At 43.1% G+C, this 21,064-nt stretch overlaps 2 protein-coding genes across 16 annotated transcripts in view; one reads left to right on the forward strand and one right to left on the reverse strand.

The window, feature by feature from the left end:
• The window catches only part of P2RX7 (purinergic receptor P2X 7), a 38,428-nt gene extending 25,473 nt beyond the window's left edge, over window positions 1–12,955 (forward strand). For all 4 annotated transcript variants that reach the window (XM_019733948.3, XM_074321754.2, XM_074321755.2 and 1 more), the window contains 5 exons: window positions 4,630–4,720; window positions 6,434–6,499; window positions 6,600–6,749; window positions 8,480–8,581; window positions 10,146–12,955. In XM_019733948.3, the coding sequence (XP_019589507.3) occupies window positions 4,630–4,720; window positions 6,434–6,499; window positions 6,600–6,749; window positions 8,480–8,581; window positions 10,146–10,643 (907 nt within the window). In that variant the 3' untranslated portion in view covers window positions 10,644–12,955. The remainder of the gene's footprint in view (window positions 1–4,629; window positions 4,721–6,433; window positions 6,500–6,599; window positions 6,750–8,479; window positions 8,582–10,145) is intronic.
• IFT81 (intraflagellar transport 81) overlaps window positions 1–21,064 on the reverse strand; it is a 148,825-nt gene that overhangs the window by 116,539 nt on the left and 11,222 nt on the right. The window lies entirely within an intron of this gene.

Here is a 21,064-nt window from a genome sequence, read left to right on the forward strand (position 1 = left end):
AAAAGGACTTCCTCTCAGAGCTAGGTGGTGATTGAATTTTTGTATGAATCTTTTTTCTTTTTAATTCTTAAAGGGATGCACACTCTTAGGAAAACACAACAAAACTTTGGAAACAGAAAAAAGAACAGAAAAGAGGACAAAAATCACCTACAATTCCTCTACCCCGAGATAATCGATAACCCTCTGATGAATTTTCCTTCGTGTAACCAATTCTTTCGTGAGGCTTATATGAGATCGTATCACAGTTGATTTGGTATCCCTATGGCTATATTTCTCACTTGTCGGATTTATATTTGTTTCTTTCTCAAAGCCATCTATTCTTGTTTCAGTGAAGCCCATTCTTACCTCATGGATCCTACCGTGTTTCCCCGAAAATAAGACCTAGCCAGACCATCAGCTCTAATGAGTCTTTTGGAGCAAAAATTAATATAACACCCAGTCTTATTTTACTATAAGACCAGGTCTATAATATAATTAATATAATATAATATAATATAATATAATGTAATATAATATAAAATATAATACCGGGTCTTACATTAATTTTTGCTCCAAAAGACGCATTAGAGCTGATTGTTGGCTAGGTCTTATTTTCGGGGAAACAGGGTAGTCGTCTGGTCCTTTCCACTGTATAACCCCTTTCACACTGACCTGTCACCCACAGTAACATGGAAGGAATTTCTGCTCGTGGGGCTTTGGCATCTCTGTTGGTGGGCTGCCGCTGAAATGATCTTGTGTAAAGCTGTGTGTGCCGTGGGGCATGGAGGCATTCCTCTGGGGAGATTATATCATTTTGTAGTTGTTCCCTGCTGGAACTGTCTGGTATCTAGCCATTATGACCAGGTTTTAGTTTAATCTGTGGGCACTGGATGTCTTCGTCTGCTAAGAGTCTCCCACCCCTGTTCTCTTGCTATGTAGGGCTTCCATAGCCTCAGCTCCCTTCCCTGAAAGTGTGTTAAAACTCTAGCTCCTCAGATACAGACCTGGCCCCGGCATGCCTAGGGGTCACAGGGCTTCAGTCTCCACTCACCACTTATCTCTAGCACCTAGAAAACGCCTTTCTGTTTTGAGGTCAGTGATATATTGATATGATTTTTAAATATTTTATCTTGCGCTTCTTTGTGTATGGGGCGAGGGGAGGTGGGCTCCCTGTACTAGCTCAGGCTGCCATCTTGCTCTGAAGTCCTTTTGGTAAGAACATCTTAAGGACTCCTGACACCCTGGGCCACGCTGCTTCTTCACTGCAGCCTGGTCTCACTTTCAAGGTGCTTTGCAGTGTATCGTGTGTGCTTCTGGCTTCTGGACTTCAACCCTATGAGTTCACTAGAATCCTGGTTCATTTTCACTCTTAAGCTGGCTGGTGCTTGGTTTGGTGCTGATTTATTCTTGTTTTGACCCTCTGCACCATTCACTCCTCTGATCCTGACCTGACTTTTGCCCATAAAAATCTCGACTTCCTACTTTTCTTGAAAAATTAAACTATTTGGAAAAAAAGAAATTAAACCATTTGACAACTCTGGGTTTATAACTTACACAGCAGCACTCAGCCAGAGCTATTAGTGGTTCCCTTTAGAAGGGGCATGTTTTTTTTATTTGCCACTGTCCCCACCATTCCTTATTGCCTGATACCTGGCCTGCATGACCTATTTCTGTTATGTGCCAGGCCTCTGTAGGAATTTGAATTTGAAAGCCTTGACCTAAGGCTAGCTGAGATCAAGACACAAGAGGTTTTTGGGTTTTTTTTGGCGGGGGGCGGGTGTGTTGGGGGGGGGGTTGGCCTCCTCTAGGTCTCCATAGTTTCATCCAGGGCTTTGAAACCAGCTCCTAGTTTATGGAATGTTTTGATCCCCTGCTGCTCTACTGAGTAGGCTTATGGCCATTAGCAAGAAGAAAGGATGGGATCAGTGGTCCCGACTGCCCTCGCAGGCTGCTTTTTTGTTTTTTTATTTTTTTCAGCAATCAGCAGAAGCACGCATGGCAATGTACCAACCAGATGTTAGCAAATGTCCTTCAAGTCACTGAGTCAAGCCCAAGAACATTAGCTCCCGGAGAGATCTGAGCTTTCTGAAGAACTGAAATTGTTATGATGTTAAGTTTTTTAGAACAAAATGTTGAGCATTTGTTGTGTAGAATAAGCACCAGAAGAAACCTTTGGCCAAAAACAAACTGTCCAGATCTGATGGGTAAAACTGGCCAAGTTATTTTCAAATAGCCACACAAAAGAAATGGCAATTGCCTGTGGTATGAGATATATGAGAAAAATATAACTTTCTAAAACATAGGAATTTAAAGAAGTTGATCATATTACAGAATTTTGTCCTTTACCAAAAGATGTCCTTGGCAAAAGGTCCTTATTAGGTGAACATGTGATTCAGCTTATTGACAGCATGTGTAGGTGGGGCAGACCCACACAGAGTGCCTGGTACACTTCTCTGGTTCAGAATGGGTATGTGATTGTATTAGTTTCCTGTGCCTACTGTGACAAATTACCACATACTTGGTTTAAACAACAGAAATGTATTCTCTCACAGTTCTGGAGGCCAGAAGTCCAAAGTCAAGGTGTTGGCAGGAACACACTCTCTTTGAAGTCTCTAGGGAAGGATCTTTCCTGCCTCTTCCAGGTCTTGGTGGCTCTAGGTGTTCTTTAACTTGTGGCTGCATCACTCCAATCTCTGCCTCTGTCTTTAAATGGCCTTCTCTTTTGTGTTTGTTTCAACTCTCCCTCTCCTTTATCTTGCAAGGACCCCAGTCATTGGATTTAGGGCTCACTCTAAATTCAGGATGATCTCATCTTAAGATCCTTAATTACATCTGATTCTAAAATTACAAATTTATCTATTTCCAAATAAGGTCACGCTAACAGGTAGAGGGGTTAAGGTACTTGGGTGTATTTTTTTGGAGGGGGCTATTCAACCCATTCATTACAGTGTACAAAAAAACATGCCTGCTCACGACCTACTCTTTCTCAGAATGTGGCCCACTTAACACCTGCACCAGAGCCACCTGGTACCTTTCCTGGAAATACAGATTCCTAGAAACACCTCAGACCCTCTGAAACCACCCTTTGAGAGCAATGCCCAGGGACCTGCATTTGAACACACTTCCCAAGTGATTCTTGCCCTCAGTTTGAGAACCACTGTACCAAGACCTTGAAGGCAGAAATTCAACATTATCTCATAATATTAACCTTCCCAGTCAAACCATCTTGCATAAAACGATAATACACCCCCCAGGCATGGAGTGGCCCATGCTTGCTCCGTGTATTAAAAAACAAGTCACTCAATAGAGCAGTAGAAGAAGGAACTGTCATGAAATGAGAACAATCAGATGTAAAGATATTGAAACCCCTCTAGCCGGAAACCCGCGCCTGAAAATATCTAACCCATCTCAACGTCAGATTTTGAGTTAAAAAAAAAAAAAAAGAGTTTCAGATGTTCCATACTGTATTGTGGCAGAGCATCTGTCTCCTGTTGTTTTTTTCTCCCTTCACCTGTAAATAGACTGTGAATTAATAACTCGGAAAGAAAATATATATACCCTTACCTAAAAACCACCACCACGAGATGGTAAGAAGGATAGACAGATTTAAGGGTTTCTTGAGGCATGTGGTTTAAGCTTCCCTAATTACTTACGAAAAAGAAAACACACCACTTTTTCTGACTGCAGCACTGGTGAAAGATGTGTATTTGGGGGGACTGTGATTTGTGGCCCAGTCTTCACTTATAAAGGTGACTGAGTGACAACAGAGAGGTGAATGCCTTTGAAATAAGAATTTTATTCCACTCCCAAAGAGGACAGGCACGCCAGCATACACAGGGCCACAGAGGGAAGCACCCAGTTTGGACAGGAGGGGAAAGCAAGGCCCAGAGCCTTGTGGGAAAGGCAAGGCAGGGCAGGGGAAACAGCTTAGGATTGGTTAGTTTGAATCATGTGGGAAGGCTCTGGGCTATAGGCCTGATCTCTAGTTGTCTGATACCTGGTCCTGGGTGATTCATTCACTGAGTGTGTGAGAGTTACATCAAAGAGGTGGTTGGGGATATGGTCTGAGGGTCTGTAACATGATTTTCATGCACTCACAAAAGCTGGATTACAGGGGACATGTAAACAACTTTAGTTGTTAGTTCGGCCCTGTGATTATGGCTGCCAAGTAGATAAATACAGAATCTAAGAAAATAGAGTTAGAAGAGATTGCTGAGGGGCACCTGTCCCCGATCCAGCGATTACTATCTAAGATTCACCCCCCGTCCCCCCCCAACACTTGGTTCTAGAAAACCTATTTTTCCCTCTTAAGGAATAAATCCGATTGCTTGAAGTTTTTCAATTTCTCTGCTTTTTGTTAATCCTGTGTTGGTTAAAAAGTGGTCCTTTTAATCTTCAACAATAAGCAATTTTTCATTACTCTGTGACGGCAAAAGTGGAGGCGGTGATGTGGGCAACTGGCGCTTCGGTTCCAGGTGGTCACAGAGAGGAAGCCCTAGGTTTGGATTGTGTTCTTCCCTCCGCCAACCACCGCAGAGCCAGAGGATGGATAAAGAAGGCTACATTAGCTATGGTTTTGATTTTTCTTTTCCTAAAATACCAGCACTTTCAGACAGATCTTTATAAATATGGATCCTTTTCCTCCAACAGATATGCCAAGTACTATAAGGAAAACAATGTTGAAAAGAGGACTCTGATAAAAGTCTTTGGGATCCGTTTCGACATCCTGGTTTTTGGCTGCGTAAGTCTCTGCTAACAGCCGTTGGCACCTCCATTCCTACGACCATGTCCTAATTTTTGCTGTCGTGCCTCAAGGGGTGAATGCTGGGGTGATAGTCATTAGCTGGTATTGTGCATCTCACCTGTGGGATAAGAGACGGGGAAGAGGTGTCCTTGAGGTTCTGTCCATGAACAAGTCATCTGATGAACACAAGAGTGAGAGTGGGAGGAAAAAAATCTAATAGTCAAATTTAAAAGTATTCTGACGCTTAAAAAAAAGAAAGAAATCCTTCTGTAAAATACAGTAGTTAGTAACGGAATCCAACTCATATTGCCTTAGGAAAAAAAAGGGTTTTGTTTGTTTGTTTGTTTGTTTGGTTCGCATAACTGACAAATCCAGGGGCAATTTCAGGCTTCCAACATGGCTGGATCCAGATGCTCGAATGTCGTTGTCAGGAATCTGCCTCCCTTCATCTCTTACATCTGTTCTCGTCTGCTTTGGCCTTATCCTCAGCAGTCCACCTCTACGTGGTGGTGTCAGGCAGCTCCTTGTAGCTTACCAACCTCAACTAATCACTGTGATCAGGGTCATGTCATACTCTAAATGGCTGGTCTTAGACCAACCCTGAATCGGCCCCTTCCCCAAAAACTACAAGATCCAAGTGTTAGTACACACAGACCCAGCCAGGGAAAGATCCAGGAACTGAAAATCTACCTCTGTAAGCAGAGGGAAGGAAAAGACCGAAGAAAGAGGCAGGCCACTCCAGTCTGGTAATTAACAGAGTTTATTAAGGGAACTTACTACTTCCAAAGTGCATCCTGGGTGGCTGCAAAACAAAATGGATCCCTGCGTCACTTAACAGGCACCAAAGAATTACATAGGGCAAAAGGGGGACAGTCACAGGTACTAGTGCATGAATGCTACCAGGTATGGGAAATTACATACTTAACCAGGTCAGGACAACGGCCTGTTCCAGGAACCAGCAGGTAGCAGGAGGCAGGCAGGGGTGCTGATTTTTGTCAGCATGAACATCGATTACCATCAGACAGTCTGTAACTGGGGGTTGTGGTAAGCAATATCCGTTCTGGCCCGGGTCCAGCTCTCGAGTCAGACAGCGGTCACATCATGGAACAGTCTTTCCTGCACACTGAGTACGGGCACAGATAGTTCTCCAAAGGAAAACTAGGGTGCTGTCTCCGGAAGAAGGAAGGAGGACATGGTGGGCATGGAAAAATCAAGATGCCCCCAACACCTTGTCGGACAGCGTATTATTTATGTAACATGGTGATAAGCATCACAAGAATCAACGAGCTTTAGCTGAGAGGGTAGAAAGACCATTGAGAATAAAAACCACAAGGACGCCTAAGAGAAAAGTTTGTGCAGACATTCCTTCCCTCTGCTTCCAAAGTAATCTCAAACCACTTTCAGGGAAAGCTTGCCTGAAACTAGGTGTATGGAAAAACAACCTTCAGTGGTTCTCCTCTCAATGTGTGGGTTCCAGTGCTTCTCTATTTGAAACAATCATGGTTTCAAGCACATCTGGGAAGGCAGAAACAGGACGATGAGAAGCACATTTTCAGTCTCTGCAGTTTCTGTTGCCGTGAACACCTTGGAGGCACTTATCAAAGTCACAGCACCAGACTCCCCCCTTTGTTGAAACTAACAATTACACGTTGGAGCAAAAGCACATGGCTGTGAATTTCAGCCGAGTAACCTTTCCCTCTCTGTTCTCAGGGAGGAAAATTTGACGTTATCCAGCTCATCCTGAACATCGGCTCAACCCTCTCCTACTTTGGTTTGGTAAGGCGTTCTCTTTCTCATGCTTTATGAAAAGGATTTGGCAAAAAAAAAAAAAAAAAAAAAGTTTCACTGACACGGCACTTGTCGGGGTTCTTCCCAGGCCACTGTGTTCATCGACTTCCTCATCAACACGTACTCGAGTAAGTGCTGCCGATCCCACGTGTATCCCTATTGCAAGTGCTGTGCGTGCTGCGCCGTCAATGAGTACTACTACAGGAAGAAATGTGAGTCCATCGTGGAACCGAAGCCGGTAAGGCGCCCTGTGTCTGTCAGACACCCAATACCTGGGCAGTCCGTTAGATCACTGAGAAATGGGCACCAACAGGCCAGAAGCACAGGTGTGACCTCATGGCGGACACGTCTCTGGACTCTACCCTGATCCACCATCTCGCAGATGAATCCTGTGGTCTTAGAGAAGAAGGGGAACAAAAATGGAGAGGCAACATGTAGGGAGAACAAATTTTTACGTTCTAGGACTTGTCAGTTTTGTCAGATTTACTCAATTGGGACAGTCAAAAAAATAGCATAATGACTTAGGAGAACAATTTGGCAGTATCTAATAACAAATGGGACATACGTACAGCCTGGCATTACCACTTCTCCATACCTGCCCTAGAGCAACGCTCACACGAGTACCCAAGTAGTACACGTGCACAAGACGTCCACTACAGCACTGTTAGTAACTGAAGAAAGAGCATCCACCCAAATGGTGACGGTACATGAAACTATGATAAATCTATAGCAAGAAATGGCAGGCACCAGGTTAAAAGAATGAGGTAGATAATAATAGGAAACATTTATATAGCACTTTGAAGTGTTTTATCTATATTAACTCACTAAATCTTCACAACAACCCTATAGATAGGTGCTACTATTATGTCTTTCTATAGTTGAGGAAATTGAGGCACAGGAGGGTTGAACGATTTGTCCAAAGTCATACAGCTAGTAAGTGGTGGAGCTGGAATCCCAACTGAGGCAGGCTGGTTTCAGAATCCATGTTCATAACCACTATGATACAGGTACTGGCACAAGCAAATATCCAAGACAGTTTCTTGGGGGGAGGGGAAGCAAACTATAGAAGAACATATGTGGTACAATATATAGGTTAAAAAATAACTACACATGTAAATTAATTCTATGTGTTTTCTACATGTATATTACATATGTGCATATATACACAAACACATACATATACATTCTATATATTTTCTACATGTATTATACACACATGCAGGGGGTGGGTAACATGTATGTATACAAAAAGGCATTGGACACATACAAAAAAGCGGTAACAATGATTCCTTCTGGAATGAAGTCTAACATGGGGGACTAGTCAAAGAGAATTTTAGCTCATCTGTATTGTTCTGATTGCTCAATTTGGACTTAACTAAGCAGGTTCTCTACACTTGACTTCCCCCCATCAACGAGAAATCTCTGGACCTTAAAAACAACAGAGGGTTTCTTTGTCTTTCCCTGAGCCACGAACATCACTGTTCTTTCCCAGCAGCTGAATGCACCATTCATTGTCCATTGTACGTGTATACACAATTTGGAATAAAAGTTCATCTTTGCAAGTAAAAATCACCACTATTTCATGGCCCAGGATAGGATGAAATTTAATGAAAATATAAATAATATAAGTAGCAATGTATAATTTTCTAGAGATATTCAATCTAGAGAAGCTGACACTGAGGGAACACAACAAAAAAATTTTCAATAGTCTTGGGGAACCTATAAACATTAGGCATTAGGCTGAGGATACTCTGAGTCTACAAATTAAGGTGCATGGGGTTCCGTTTCTGATTTTCCTTTAAACTCAGAAATCTTACATTCTTGGTTAGCAAGACATTTGGGTTAACTTGTTTAACAGTTTGTCATTTGGTAAATGGGAATAATACTTGCCTTTAGATATGTTCAGGGAGACAATTCTTGATAATTCTATGCAAAAATAGGTAACCGTTTAAACCTTCTTTTCCCTAGACATTAAAATATGTGTCCTTTGTGGATGAACTCCACATTAGGAGGGTGGATCAGCAGCTACTTGGGAGAAGCCTGCAAGATGTCAAGGGCGAAAAAGTCCCAGTAAGTTAAAACATATAGTTGTGTGTGTGTGTGTGTGTGTGTGTGTGTGTGTGTGTGTAAGAAAACTTACTACTAAATATAAATACATCTAGAAATTTGTACAAATCACACTTGATGAATTTTAACAAAGTAAACACATGGAACCAGCAAACCAGCACCCAGGTTAAAAAAGTGGGTATTATTACTAGCAGAGGTCTCTTTCATGCTTCTACCCAATCCCGGCTCTCCCTTAAAAGTCATCATTATCCTGTATCCAAAGGTTAATTTGATATCTTCTAGAATTTTAAAAAATGTATTTATTTTTCACTTACAGTTGACATCCGCTATTATATTAGTTTCAGGTGTACGGCACAGTGGTTACCTCTTCTAGAATTTTATAAAATTTGAATCCTATAGTATATACTCAGTACATATATTCTGTTGCGTGTCTGCTTTCTTTCACTCAACATTATTTTTGGAAGAGTCATTCATGGCATTGCATATAGCAACAGTTCATTCTCGTATAATTTTTATTTTACAAACATCCAGTTTATTTATCCCTTCTATTGTTGATGGACATTTGGATAGTTTTCAGTTTGGGGCTCATGCCAGTGATGGTAAACATATGTCACCTAAAAGTGGAACTGCTGAGTCACGAGGCAGGCATACGTTTGGCTTTAGCAGATACGACCAAACCGTTCTCTAAGCGGCTGTTCTAATTCGCACTCTCCCCAGCAGTTCTGGTGGGTGGACATCTTCACTAACGGATTCATTTTCTACAGCTGCCATAATAAATTACCACAAAGTAATTTATTAAAACAACAGAAATTTACTGTCTCGCAGTTCTGGAGCTAAAAGTCTGAAACCAAGGTGTGCTGCTGCGAACATTCATGTACAAGAACTACTGAGTTGTAATGTACTTGACTCAGACTTTATCTGGCGAATGAAGGTATATGTCACAAAGAATAGACATTTATAAATGATGGCAATTATGGCACCTTCTCTTGGAGTGTAACAAATGGATTCGTGAGAAGAGGGAGCCTGGTGGGAAAGGAGAGAGTGGAGTGAAGTCAACAACTATTTACTGTCTCCCATGTGCTGGGTACTGCCTGTCCTAGGCATTGGGGATGTGACAAGACATAAAGTAGACAGGGCCCACGCTTTCATGCAGAGGGAGAATAACCAAGGAAACAGATAGTAACGAGTAACTATAAAGAACGTAAAATCTGATGATGCAGTAAGAGAAGGACCTGGGAGGAGAGAGACTACCTAGATTGGGGGGTCAGGGCACGAAGGTCTCTTTGAAGAGATGACATATGCATTGAGGCCTGGCTATTCTGAATTTCACTTTCTAAATATGAACAGTGGAGATAAGGACACATTCTCATATCTCACGAAGTTCTTCAAAGGCTTAAATAAGACAATGCTTGGAAAAGACTTACAGTCCTGATACATGTTTAATAAATGATAGCTACTCGTATTGATGTAATATTAAATGTAATTTTATAAATTAATAATAAAATGAAAGAACCTAGAACCCTAGGGGCTGTCCCTGCTGATGGTTATGGAAACTTGAATTTTTCAGAGACCCTTGATGGACTTTACAGATTTGTCCAGGCTGCCGCTGTCTCTCCAAGACCCAACCCCCATTCCGGGACAACCAGAGCAAATCCAGCTGCTTAGTGCAGAGGCGACCACGAGACCCGGCAATAGCCCGGGCTGGTGCCAGTGTGGAAACTGCCTCCCGTCCCAACTGCCCGAGAGGCGCCGAAGCCTGGAGGAGCTGTGCTGTCGGAAAAAACCGGGCGCTTGCATCACTACCTCAGAGCTGTTTGGGAAGCTCATCCTGTCCAGACGTGCCCTGCAGTTCCTCCTGCTGTACCAGGAGCCCCTGCTGGTGCTGGACGTGGAGTCCACCAACAGCCGGCTGCGGCACTGCGCCTACAGGTGCTACACCACCTGGCGCTTCGGCTCCCAGGACCTGGCTGACTTCGGGATCCTGCCCAGCTGCTGCCGCTGGAGGATCCGGAGAGAGTTTCCCAAGAGTGACAGCCAGTACAGTGGCTTCAAGAGTCCTTACTGATGGCACAGGGCTGAGCCATCATTTTGACACCTTTGCTTGCACCTTGAGCTTTACCTGCAAAGATCTGTGGCCAGATTTTCAGACAAAAGGAAATGTGCTTTCCCCTGCTATAGCTCTGTATGTGTCAGAGCACAGAGACCTGGGTAAACACATACACACACACCAGAATCCCTCAGCATGGAACAAGCGTCTGTTTCGATTCTGTCCCCAGGGAGTTGTGTGACCCCCCCCAGGCCTTGAGCCTCTGTACCTCAGGCACCTCCTTATCCAATCTACTATCTCACAGAGATACTGGGAAGAAAAACTGAGACAGGATACATGAACTTTCTTATTAATGCATGAAGAGCTACATGAATACAAAGCAGCTCATTATGAGGTCAGACTGGGATAACGGCCAACTATGAAGAAACCCTTTGGGTCCTGGTTGGAGAATGCGGAGAATCGAAAGTCACCACAAGTTCTTTGGCACTTGTCCCTCAGGACCTGAGGGTTATGTCTCCTCCCCTTGTGTTGGGCAGCTCTGACTGCTTATCCAATAGTGGAAGTGACTCTGTGGCAGCTTCAAGGTCTCGGTCTTAAGAGGCTGGGAGCTTCCACTCCCTGTCTCTTGACATTCTTGCCGTGAAGGAAGCCAGCCACAGGTGAAAGTCGGACTGTCCTGAGACCACCCTGCTGTGAGGAAGCCCAAGCAGCCACGTGGAGAGGAGAGATGCCACACCAGTCCCCAGCTGTCACACCATCCAAGCCCAGTCACTAGATGTGGGAGAGAAGAAGCCTTCAGATGATGCCAGAGCCTGCTAACATCTGACTGCAACTTCACGAGACACCTCAAGTGAGAGCTGCCCAGTGAACCCACAGAACAAAATTGTTTTAAGCCACTAAGTTCTGGGTTGTTTGTTACACAGCAACAGATAACTGAGACAAGAGAGCAAGCCTGACTCATGGGGCCACACACTCAGCCCATACCTTCCCTGGTTCTAAGGTTCTTAGGGAGCGTGGAGCACCCCTGGAGCCCCTCAGGAGCCTAGGTTTCTATTGGGCAGTCTAGGAGGGCTGCAGACCAAATCAGGTACCGCACCAGCCCAGCCCTGGAATCCCATCAAATCTAACTGCGGAGCTACCCAATACATGCCAATCACATCACATTTCTATTGACTGGAAGTAACCACTGCTGTTCAAACTGGAAAAGCCCGCCTTTATGCCTTTAACATCCTCTACTTTGCAGCCAATTAGAGTGGATACAGTCCAGATGCTACTTAAAAAGCAAGCCACACCCAAACCCTTACCATTTCTATACGTCAACCGCTAAGAATATGAAAATGTCGCAGGTTTTAGGATCCTCCTCCAGGATTTCCTTTTCATGGTTTTGGAACTAGAATGGATTATTTCTAAACAACTGTTTTAAATAAGAAATACAGGCCATTATTCAACACTGTGACTGATGAAGGATCTGTTTTTCACACATACTCTTAAGATTTACCATTTTGATACTTTTTAAAAACCAGCAGCTTTGCACTGTATTAATGTAAACTAAGATGAACAAAACCCATCTTTTTATGACCCAGGATTTTATCTGGCTTTCAACTCAGGAATCAAGTTAATTGGGCCAGACTGAACTTTCATTTTTACTACCTTTCCGAGATATTTTTGAAAAGTGGATTATATATGACTCCTTCAGAATTGAAATGCTTACACCTAGAATTCTAGGTAATGACTACAGATTTCCATTCTGATGACCTCTGAGCCTTTAAACCTTTATTTTTTGGTGCCTTATTACTCGCATGTTTCTATCACCTTGTGGAGGCCCCAGATGGAGTCAGAATTTGCAATGACAAGAAATCACTGGGTCCACCCACTGCTTTCCCTCGCCCTCACCACAGATGTTTTAGGTGAGAAAATGATGTGTTACGCCAATGTGTGTAAAATGTCTGCCACTTCCTACAATAACAACATGCATCATATTTGTATTCTTATTTTTAGTCTGCTGCATAAAATGATGCCAGGGCCAAAGGCATGCCCAAGAGAATCACATTTTGTAGGATCTGTTATCCTATACTTAAATCTATTCTTCTTTTATGGTCACTGCACAGTACTCACTGCTTCATCTGTGTATCAGAGACCGGCTTTCTTGTAACACTGACTGATTTCAAGCAGAACTGCTAATGGACTCGCATTTCTCTTTTTAGAAGGAACCATTTTTTGAAAACACTTCTTAATTCTAGCTTGGCAATGTAGGTGTCTTTTTTTCCCCCCAATGTAGATGTCTTAACTTGACTGTTTTGATAATAAAAAGAATGCATAATTCATGATTATTGAAGTGTTCCTTTTATTTCCTTTTCTCAGAAGATCCCCAAATCACAGCTCATTCACTGACATTCATTCCATTGAGGCGCTGTGACATAACAAGATATATATTTGGTCTCTGCCTCCGTTTCCTGACACAGAGCTCCTAATCCCTTGGGACTTCCTGAGTGACAAGAGTGTTTTGTGCTCTAATGAGGTGACTCCTGGTGGGCTCCTGGATATCTTCAGGATGGGGACTGGTCACCAGAAAGACCAAGTTATGGTTAGGATCGTGGGACTTTCAGGCCCATCCCCTCATCCTCCAGGGTGAGGAGGGCTGGAAATTGAGTTAGTAATTGATTGTGTCTATGTGATGAAGCCCCCATAACAATGCCTAAACTATGAGGTTCAGAGAACTTCTGGGTTGATGACCACACCACATGTTGGGAGGTGGTGCACCCCAATTTCACAGATACAGAAGCTTGCGGTCAGGACCCTTCCGGACCGTGCCTTATGTAACTCTTCACACAATTGCTCATCAGTACCTTTTATTATATCCTTTAAAATAAACCAGTAAATGTAAGTAAGGGTTTCCCTGAGGTCTAAGAGCTGTTAGAGCAAACAACTGAACCTCGGGAGGCGGTTATGGGAACGCCCAATTTGTAGCCAATTGGTCAGAATACAGGTTACAACCTGGAACTTTTGACTGGCATCTAAAATGGGGGACCATCTGGTGAGACTGAGCCCTTAACTTCTGGAATCTGTGCTGACTCCAGGTCGTTAATGTCATAACTGAATTGTAGGACACCCAGTTGGTGTCTGGAGTGTTGGCAAGTTGGTTGGTGTGGAAAGAACCCCTACACACTTGGTGTCAGAAGCGTTATGAGTAAAGGCAAACAGGAGTTTTCTTTTAGGCACTCACTGGAGGCCAACGATACAGAAGTTTGCTGCTGTCATAAAGATGTGAGGAGACCGACATTAATCGTCTAATTCAAACAAATGTAAACTTGCATCTTGTGAGAAGTAGCATGAAGATGAATGATTCCGAGAGCCTACGATAGGGATATTCTCCCTCTTTGAGGAGATCAGAGAAGTCCTGAAGACGGAGTCCTTCAGCCAAAGTCTGAGGGATAACTAGGCGATAACTAGGTGAATAGGGGAGGAAAGAGCTTTCTAGGCAGAGACACCAGCATGAGCAAAGGCTCAGGGGCAGAAAAAACACAGCAGGTTTGCAGAACTTAAAAGAGACCTATGTTGCCTGTTCCATAAACAGTAGGAGGAAGAAAGGCATGAAATAAGACTGGACAGGCAGGAAAGGGCCAAACTGCATGGAGCCTTGTAGGCCATGGCAAGCAGTTTTGGTCTTTAACCTGAGAAAGACCAACAGAGACCACTGAATAGTTTTAAGTAGAAGCCTGGTAAGATTATAGTTGCTTTTTAAAAGGTCATTCTGATTGCTGTGTGGAGAATGAACTAGGGGTGGTGGAAGACATACATTTTCATTTTTATTTCAGTCTTTCCCTACTCTGTGAAACGTTTGCCCCAAATACGCAGCAAAGTGGACTGATTCTCTTTTCTCTTCTCCTCTTCCTCTTGGGAAGTCACAAAAAGATCAGCCACCAGAAAAAAAGAGGGGAAAGCTTTAATGTGCCTTGGGTTTAGACTATCTCCTGTCCCACATGGGTGAGAATGAGACCTCTTGCTGAGCTTCGGGTCTGGGGCAGGAATGTACCAAATCTAGAGATGAGGGCAGTCATCAGAGCCTGCTGACTGTTCCACCCTGTAGTGTTAGGCCTGTAAGGTCTGAAACCAGGACTAATAGCAAATGCAGGCCTGACATCTGGTGATACAGGAGGACCTAAAATGGCTTCACTGCATGTTCCTCTCCCCATCTGCTCCTTCCTTATCAAACGGACCAGATGTGATTCCTGCTGACACCTGAACAGTGGGTCTGAGTTCCCCACCAGTCCATGGAAATTATCCAAAACAATCAATCACAGCCTCCTGTGGGAATCACAGGGGACCTCACCTCCTTGATACTACAAAGTAAACTTGTCTCCCTGCCTCTGCTTGTTTGCTCTGCTCCCAAATGTAACCCCATGTGACCCTGCAAGGCATGTGGTGTCCTATTCCCTAAAGCTGTGAGGATATGTGACTAATAAATTACTGCCAGCTTCAACTGTTCAGCACTGGCTGTCATGTGCTTGGCCATCCCCATAATCCTAGGTTGGGAATCCCCCCTCACCAAAGGGGTAACGAGGATGTGATTAACGCACCCCTAATTCCAGGCTAACCAGCTGCCCTCAAAAATTAGAGGCTTGGGTTTTGTAGTCAGTGTCTACACAAAGCCCTGCTTCAGGGAACCCACAAGGAACTGAGGACCCCCCACACACACACCATTTATTCAATTTAGCCACATGAGTGTACTGGGTGTGGTTTTACTTTCTGGGGCTTGTGTATTTCTCAACCCATATTCTAATCCTGTACAGTCATCCCTGAGTGGTTTCCTGACCCATCTCCTTCTGCTCTCTTTTGAATAGATCCAGACATCACTACCTTCTTTTGCTTTTACTGTGATATTTCAGTTTCCTCTTTGCAGTCCCAGAAGGGTTATGAATCATGTTTCTAAAATAAATGATGATCTATGGCAGGTATTTTTCATTTCAAACATCCTTAGTTCTTCTTAATGAATTATCAAGGTCACATCAGCCTGAGCCTTCAAGAATCAGAGGAGGAGGGGGCCAACACTGCCTGGCCATTTTAACGAAATAATTGCCGTACTTGACAGGCTTGGATAAGGGCCTTATGCAAGCCTGTTGAGAACAGAGAGTGACAAGTTATATTTTACTTCTCCAAGCAAAAAATAAGCTCCTCAAAGGCAAAGAGCTCGTCTTGGTTTTGTGTCCCTTCCGTGCCTATTCCAGCACAGTGGTGCAGTGGGGAAGAGACGCTGGAAACTGACCACCTGGGTTCAAATCCTGGCTCGCCCACTAATGAGCTGTGTGCAGCCTCAGACAGCTTATCCAGTCCTTAGACACTTCAGTTGTATCTTTGTGTCCAAGGGTTGTTTTAAGTCTTAAATGTTGTAAGTGTAAATGTTTGTAAAGCACTTAGCTCACAGCCTGTTTCAGAGTAAGCACTCAATAAATGTTAGCTATTATTATTAATACTATTATTCCTATTATTATTAAAGTATTAATTGTATGTCTAACTATGCTAGCTATTATTATTATTTGGACAGTGCCCAAGCATCCCTCCTAAGCTCCAGGCCCACATACCATATATTTAACCACCTCAGGATATTCCATTTAAATAGTTTAGGGGCAAAGCAAAAGGAGAAATCACTATCCCTGCTCCCTCCACCACACCCACAGGTGCCCGTCCCGAACTACCAAGCTCAGTTGGTAGCACCAGCTGCCATCAGCTCAGTTTCCCAAGCAAGAAATCCAAGAGACAGTCTTCACGTCCCGTCTCCCTTCTTCCCCATTCCATCCAATATCATTAATTCATTTGGCTAAGATTTACTGAGCACCCTGGCACAGTGAAGGTGCTAGGGATAAACAGGTGAACAAGACGGGTTGTAAGGTGTAGTAGGGAAGACAGACATGCAACAAATAAAGAAGTGAGAAGAGAACAGCTTGGAATAAAAGAACCAAGCAATAATGCTGTGATCGAAACAATGGAGTTACTTCTGAATCGCCTCTCCAAGGAAGTGACAGTTAAGCTTGATTTCAGTGTCAAGAAGCAGTTGGCGGTGACAAGTTGGAAGAAGGGCATTCCAGCACAGAGCACTCAAGTGGGAAAGAAATGCGTGTGTTCCAAGAACTGTCAGATGGCCAGCACGACGGGGACCTTTAGGACATAGTCGCCACATTATAAGTCTATCCAGAGAGGGACACAGGCTTCCTTGTTTTCTTGTATCTTCAGGAACTGTGTGGTCCCATCTCAGTGAAACAAAAACGCAAAGGCCAAATCCATATAGGCAAGAGTGATCACAAGGGCTTTCTGAAGCTCGTAAGCTGGCCCTCGCCACATGAAGAGACCGGAAACATGGTGGGAGGAGATGAGCTATTCCAAACAGGACCAGTGGCACGAGCCAGGTCCAGAAGGAAGCGAGTAAGTTATGTGCCGAGATTACAAATAGACTTGGCTGGCTCCCCAGATTGGAAAGACAGTGGATGGAGGTCAAATAGACACTGATTTGGGGAAATCTTAAAAGAAAAAAAAGGCTCAAATGTTTAGCCAAATTACAAAGTCAAGATGTAACCATTCTTGGGCTGACAGGAGACAGGAGGAAAGCAGTGAGTTAGGCCATCCTTCAGACAGACATGAGAATGTGGATGGACAGGGAAACCTGGGGAAGAAAGATTACTTAGAGGTCAGCTGGGGTCACATAAGAGTGACTCAATAAGCACTTGGACTACTAATTGAGTGGTGGTGGTAGAAAGAAAAGGAAGAATCTGAGAAAGAATTTTTAAAATTCATTTAAGTCCAACAACAGAGGATTGGTTAAATAAATGCTGGCACCCTCACGTGACAAATCGTATGCAGCTATTTAAATGACACCCTAGAAGGAAAGCAAATGACATGGAAAGATGTTCAAGGCAGAACACAATCTGCGTGACATTTCTTCCTTAAGGATAATGTGAGCCTTCAATTCGAGCTCATTTTTTTCCCTACAAAGATTAGTATTTATTAAAAGCTTTTAACCCTGAATGCACATGAAAGGAGACAAAGAAGAACCACCTCATTCCTTACGGGAACATGCCATGGACACTGACAAATGTAATCATTCAGAGATACCAGAAAAAGTCAATGGCATTTCCTAACACCCAGAAATCAACCCTGAAAACCATCTTCTGGGTTTTTCTCTACCATGATTTATTTTGGGTAAAGTCAATTAAGAGTTGGTAAATGGGTGGCTTTATCTCTCTTGCTTGGGGCTGAATTTTGCACTCCCCTCCCCCATGCATATGGCAAAGTCATAACTCCCATTCTCTCAGAAAAACGACTGTATTTAGAGATGGAGCCTTTGATAAGGTAACTAACATGAAAGCCCTAATCCAATCTGACTCGTATCCTTGTGCGAAGAGATTAGGACACAAGCACAGAGAAAAGCCAGGCAGAAGATGGCTACCTGGAAGACAAGGAGAGAATCCTTAGAAGAAACAGACTCTGCCGACACCTTGATGTTAACTGCCAGCCTCCAGAACTAGGAGAAAAATGTGTTATTTAAACCACCCTATCTGTGGTGCTTCGTTATGGCAGCCCGACCAAATACAACCTCTCTTCTTTCTTTTTCATTGTGACAAATACATTTTGAATACAAAATCTAACGCTTGGGCTTGGCAATTCCTCCAACACTTAAATATAGAGTTTCCATTCGTTCCAGCTATTCCCAAACGAATTGAAAGCAGGGACTCAAATAGATACTTGAAAACAAATGTTCATAGCAGCCTTGCTGAACAGCCATAAGATGGAAATAACCCAAGCGTCTATCAGCAGATGAATAAACAACATGTGGTCTATTCACACAATGGAATATTATTTGGCCATAAAAAGGAATGACGTATTTATTGATTGACACAAGCTACAACATGAGTGAACCATGAAACATCAGGCTGAGTGAAATAAGCCAGTCACAAAAGGCCACATATTGTATGATTCCACTTATATGAAATGTCCAGAATAGGCAGATCCATAGAGACAAAAAGTTATCAGTGGTCACCAGGGGCTGAGAAAAGGGGGGTAATGGGAAGTTAGTGTTTAATGGGTACAGAGCTTCTGTTTGGGATGATAAAAAAATTCTGGAGAGGGATGATGATGATGATTGCACAACAATGTGAATGTACTTAATGCCACTGAATTATACACTTAAAAATAGTTAGAATCATACATTTATGTTATATATATTTACCACAATTTTTTAAATTGCCAAAACCAAAAACTAGAGGCTTGGGTCAGCTTTCTGTTCGTATTTCCTTGTGTCCTCCAAGTGCATATAAATGTGTCTGGTAAGAAAATGCTCCAGAGGAGATCCCCAGCATGGCCAGAAAGCCAGAACAATATCTGCGAGGATTTGCATGGAAGGAGGGAAGAGCCAATAGTTGGCGGATATAAGTCTTACCTTTGGCTTTCTTAAGGTGGAATGTGAGGCACTGACCTTGCCTGCGGCACTGACTTTGCCATCCATCATCAGGAAAGAAATTTCTACTTTCCTGATGGGAATAAATCTGCCTTCCAGTTCAGATAAAGCACTGAAGGACAGGTCCACAAAGGCACTTGCTGATCAGGTCGAGCCAGGTCACACGCAGGCAGACCCTGCACTGGGCCGCGCCTGGAATCAGCTTTGGCTTGCTCAGGGTACACCCAGGTTTGCTCCCGTGTCAATCCCAGGAGGGTCAGGTGGGAAAACCCACGTGCAGCCAGGTTGTGCCAATGGGTAATTACTGTGAGTGTCTTTGCAAGTGGAGGCTTTTGACTGCGCCACAGAGACCTTATCTAAAGGGCTGGGACAGGTTGTCCTGGACATGAAGGTGGCTCCCAAGAGAACGCAGCTGCTGGCTCACGGGGACACAGATCCAAATGGCGAAGTAAAACAGAGAGGAGTCAGAGTAAAGGGAGCAGAGTATTTTCGGAGAGGAAGGAATACTTGTGGGAAACTCACTTTAAATAAATCCAATCTATAAAAATCTAGATTTATAAAGTAAGTAAATAGGATGTGTGAGAGTGGTTTTTGCTTCACAAAAGGGTTCATAACAAGATAAGATTCCTTTCAATAACATTTGGATGAAATTATATAAAGATGGACACCTTCTTTTTAGGAGCTTATCTATCAAAGAGACAGGGAGCATGTCCAGAGTCTGGCTCCCACTGACCAGCTGTGAGACCCCCCTCTATACCTCCTGTCAGTTTCCTTATTTTCAAAGGAAAAGCACTGGGCTCAATACAATCTCTAAGGTACTTTTAAGCTCAAAATGTGCCCTCCATTGTATAAAATAAGATCACTTTGAACTTGACATTAATCTTACAGGAAGTGTTTAGCACATTACCTAGTAAGTGGTAATGAATATACTGTTTTAAAAATCAAAAGTCCATACCATGGCCTCTCAGGCCCGACTTAATCTGGCCCCTGACTACCTCTCAGGACCTTAGCTCACCTCACCCTCCTCCTTACCCACTAGGCTCCCTCCATTCATACTGACCTTCTCTCTGATCCTGGAAGCACCATGCTCGTACCTACCTCAGGGCCTCTGCACTTGCTGTTCCCTCTTCCTGGAATCCTTTCCTCCCAGATTTCCAGAGAGTTGGCTCCTTCCTGACATTCAGATCTCAGCACAAATATACTTCCTTAGAGAAGTATATTTCTCCCTTGAGCTAACCTTGAGCTAGGCCTCCCTTGAGCTAACAAATATATAGACAATTCAACACCCAAGCAAGTATGCATATTCTTTTAGGGTCCACATAGAACATTTACAAAAACAGACATGCACCAGGCCAGGTATTTCCTTCAATACATTCCCAGTGATCAACATGATAGAGACCAGCTTCTCCAACTGCATTTCAATGAAATTAGAAATTCATTTTAAAGAGATAAATTTCAAATTTTTTGACTATCAAATAAAATATTGCTAAATGACTCTTGGAAATATTTAGAACTGGAAGATAGAAAACACTACATGTCAAAATTGGTGAGGCACAGTGAAATCACTCCTTTAAAGGGAAATTTATAGCTTTCTATACATTTATCAGGAAACAAGAAGGTTTAAAAAGACATAAGCTAAGCATTCAACTCAAAACATTGGAAAAAGATCAACAGAACCAACTGAAAGAAACAAGAAGGAAATAATAACTATTAGGGCAGAAATCAGTGAAATACAGAACAACTGAGACAACTAACAAAACAAAAGTGGGTTCTATGAAACACTAATAAGATACTTCTATCTTCTGACACGCCAGAGGTGTCAAAAAAGTAGTAGGTAACTACGGTCACAATAGAAATTTTTTTTAAATAGTAAGACTATTACAGACAAGCAAATGTTAATAAATTTCCATGGCTTTCCTTCACTGCCCCTACTTATTATTTTATTGCCTGTCTCCTGGCCCTGGAATGTAAGCTCCTGGAGGCAGAGCTATTT

Source organism: Rhinolophus sinicus, chromosome 9, assembly GCF_057876585.1.
Source record: "Rhinolophus sinicus isolate RSI-liver-muscle chromosome 9, RSI-T2T, whole genome shotgun sequence".
Classification (NCBI taxonomy): domain Eukaryota; kingdom Metazoa; phylum Chordata; class Mammalia; order Chiroptera; family Rhinolophidae; genus Rhinolophus; species Rhinolophus sinicus.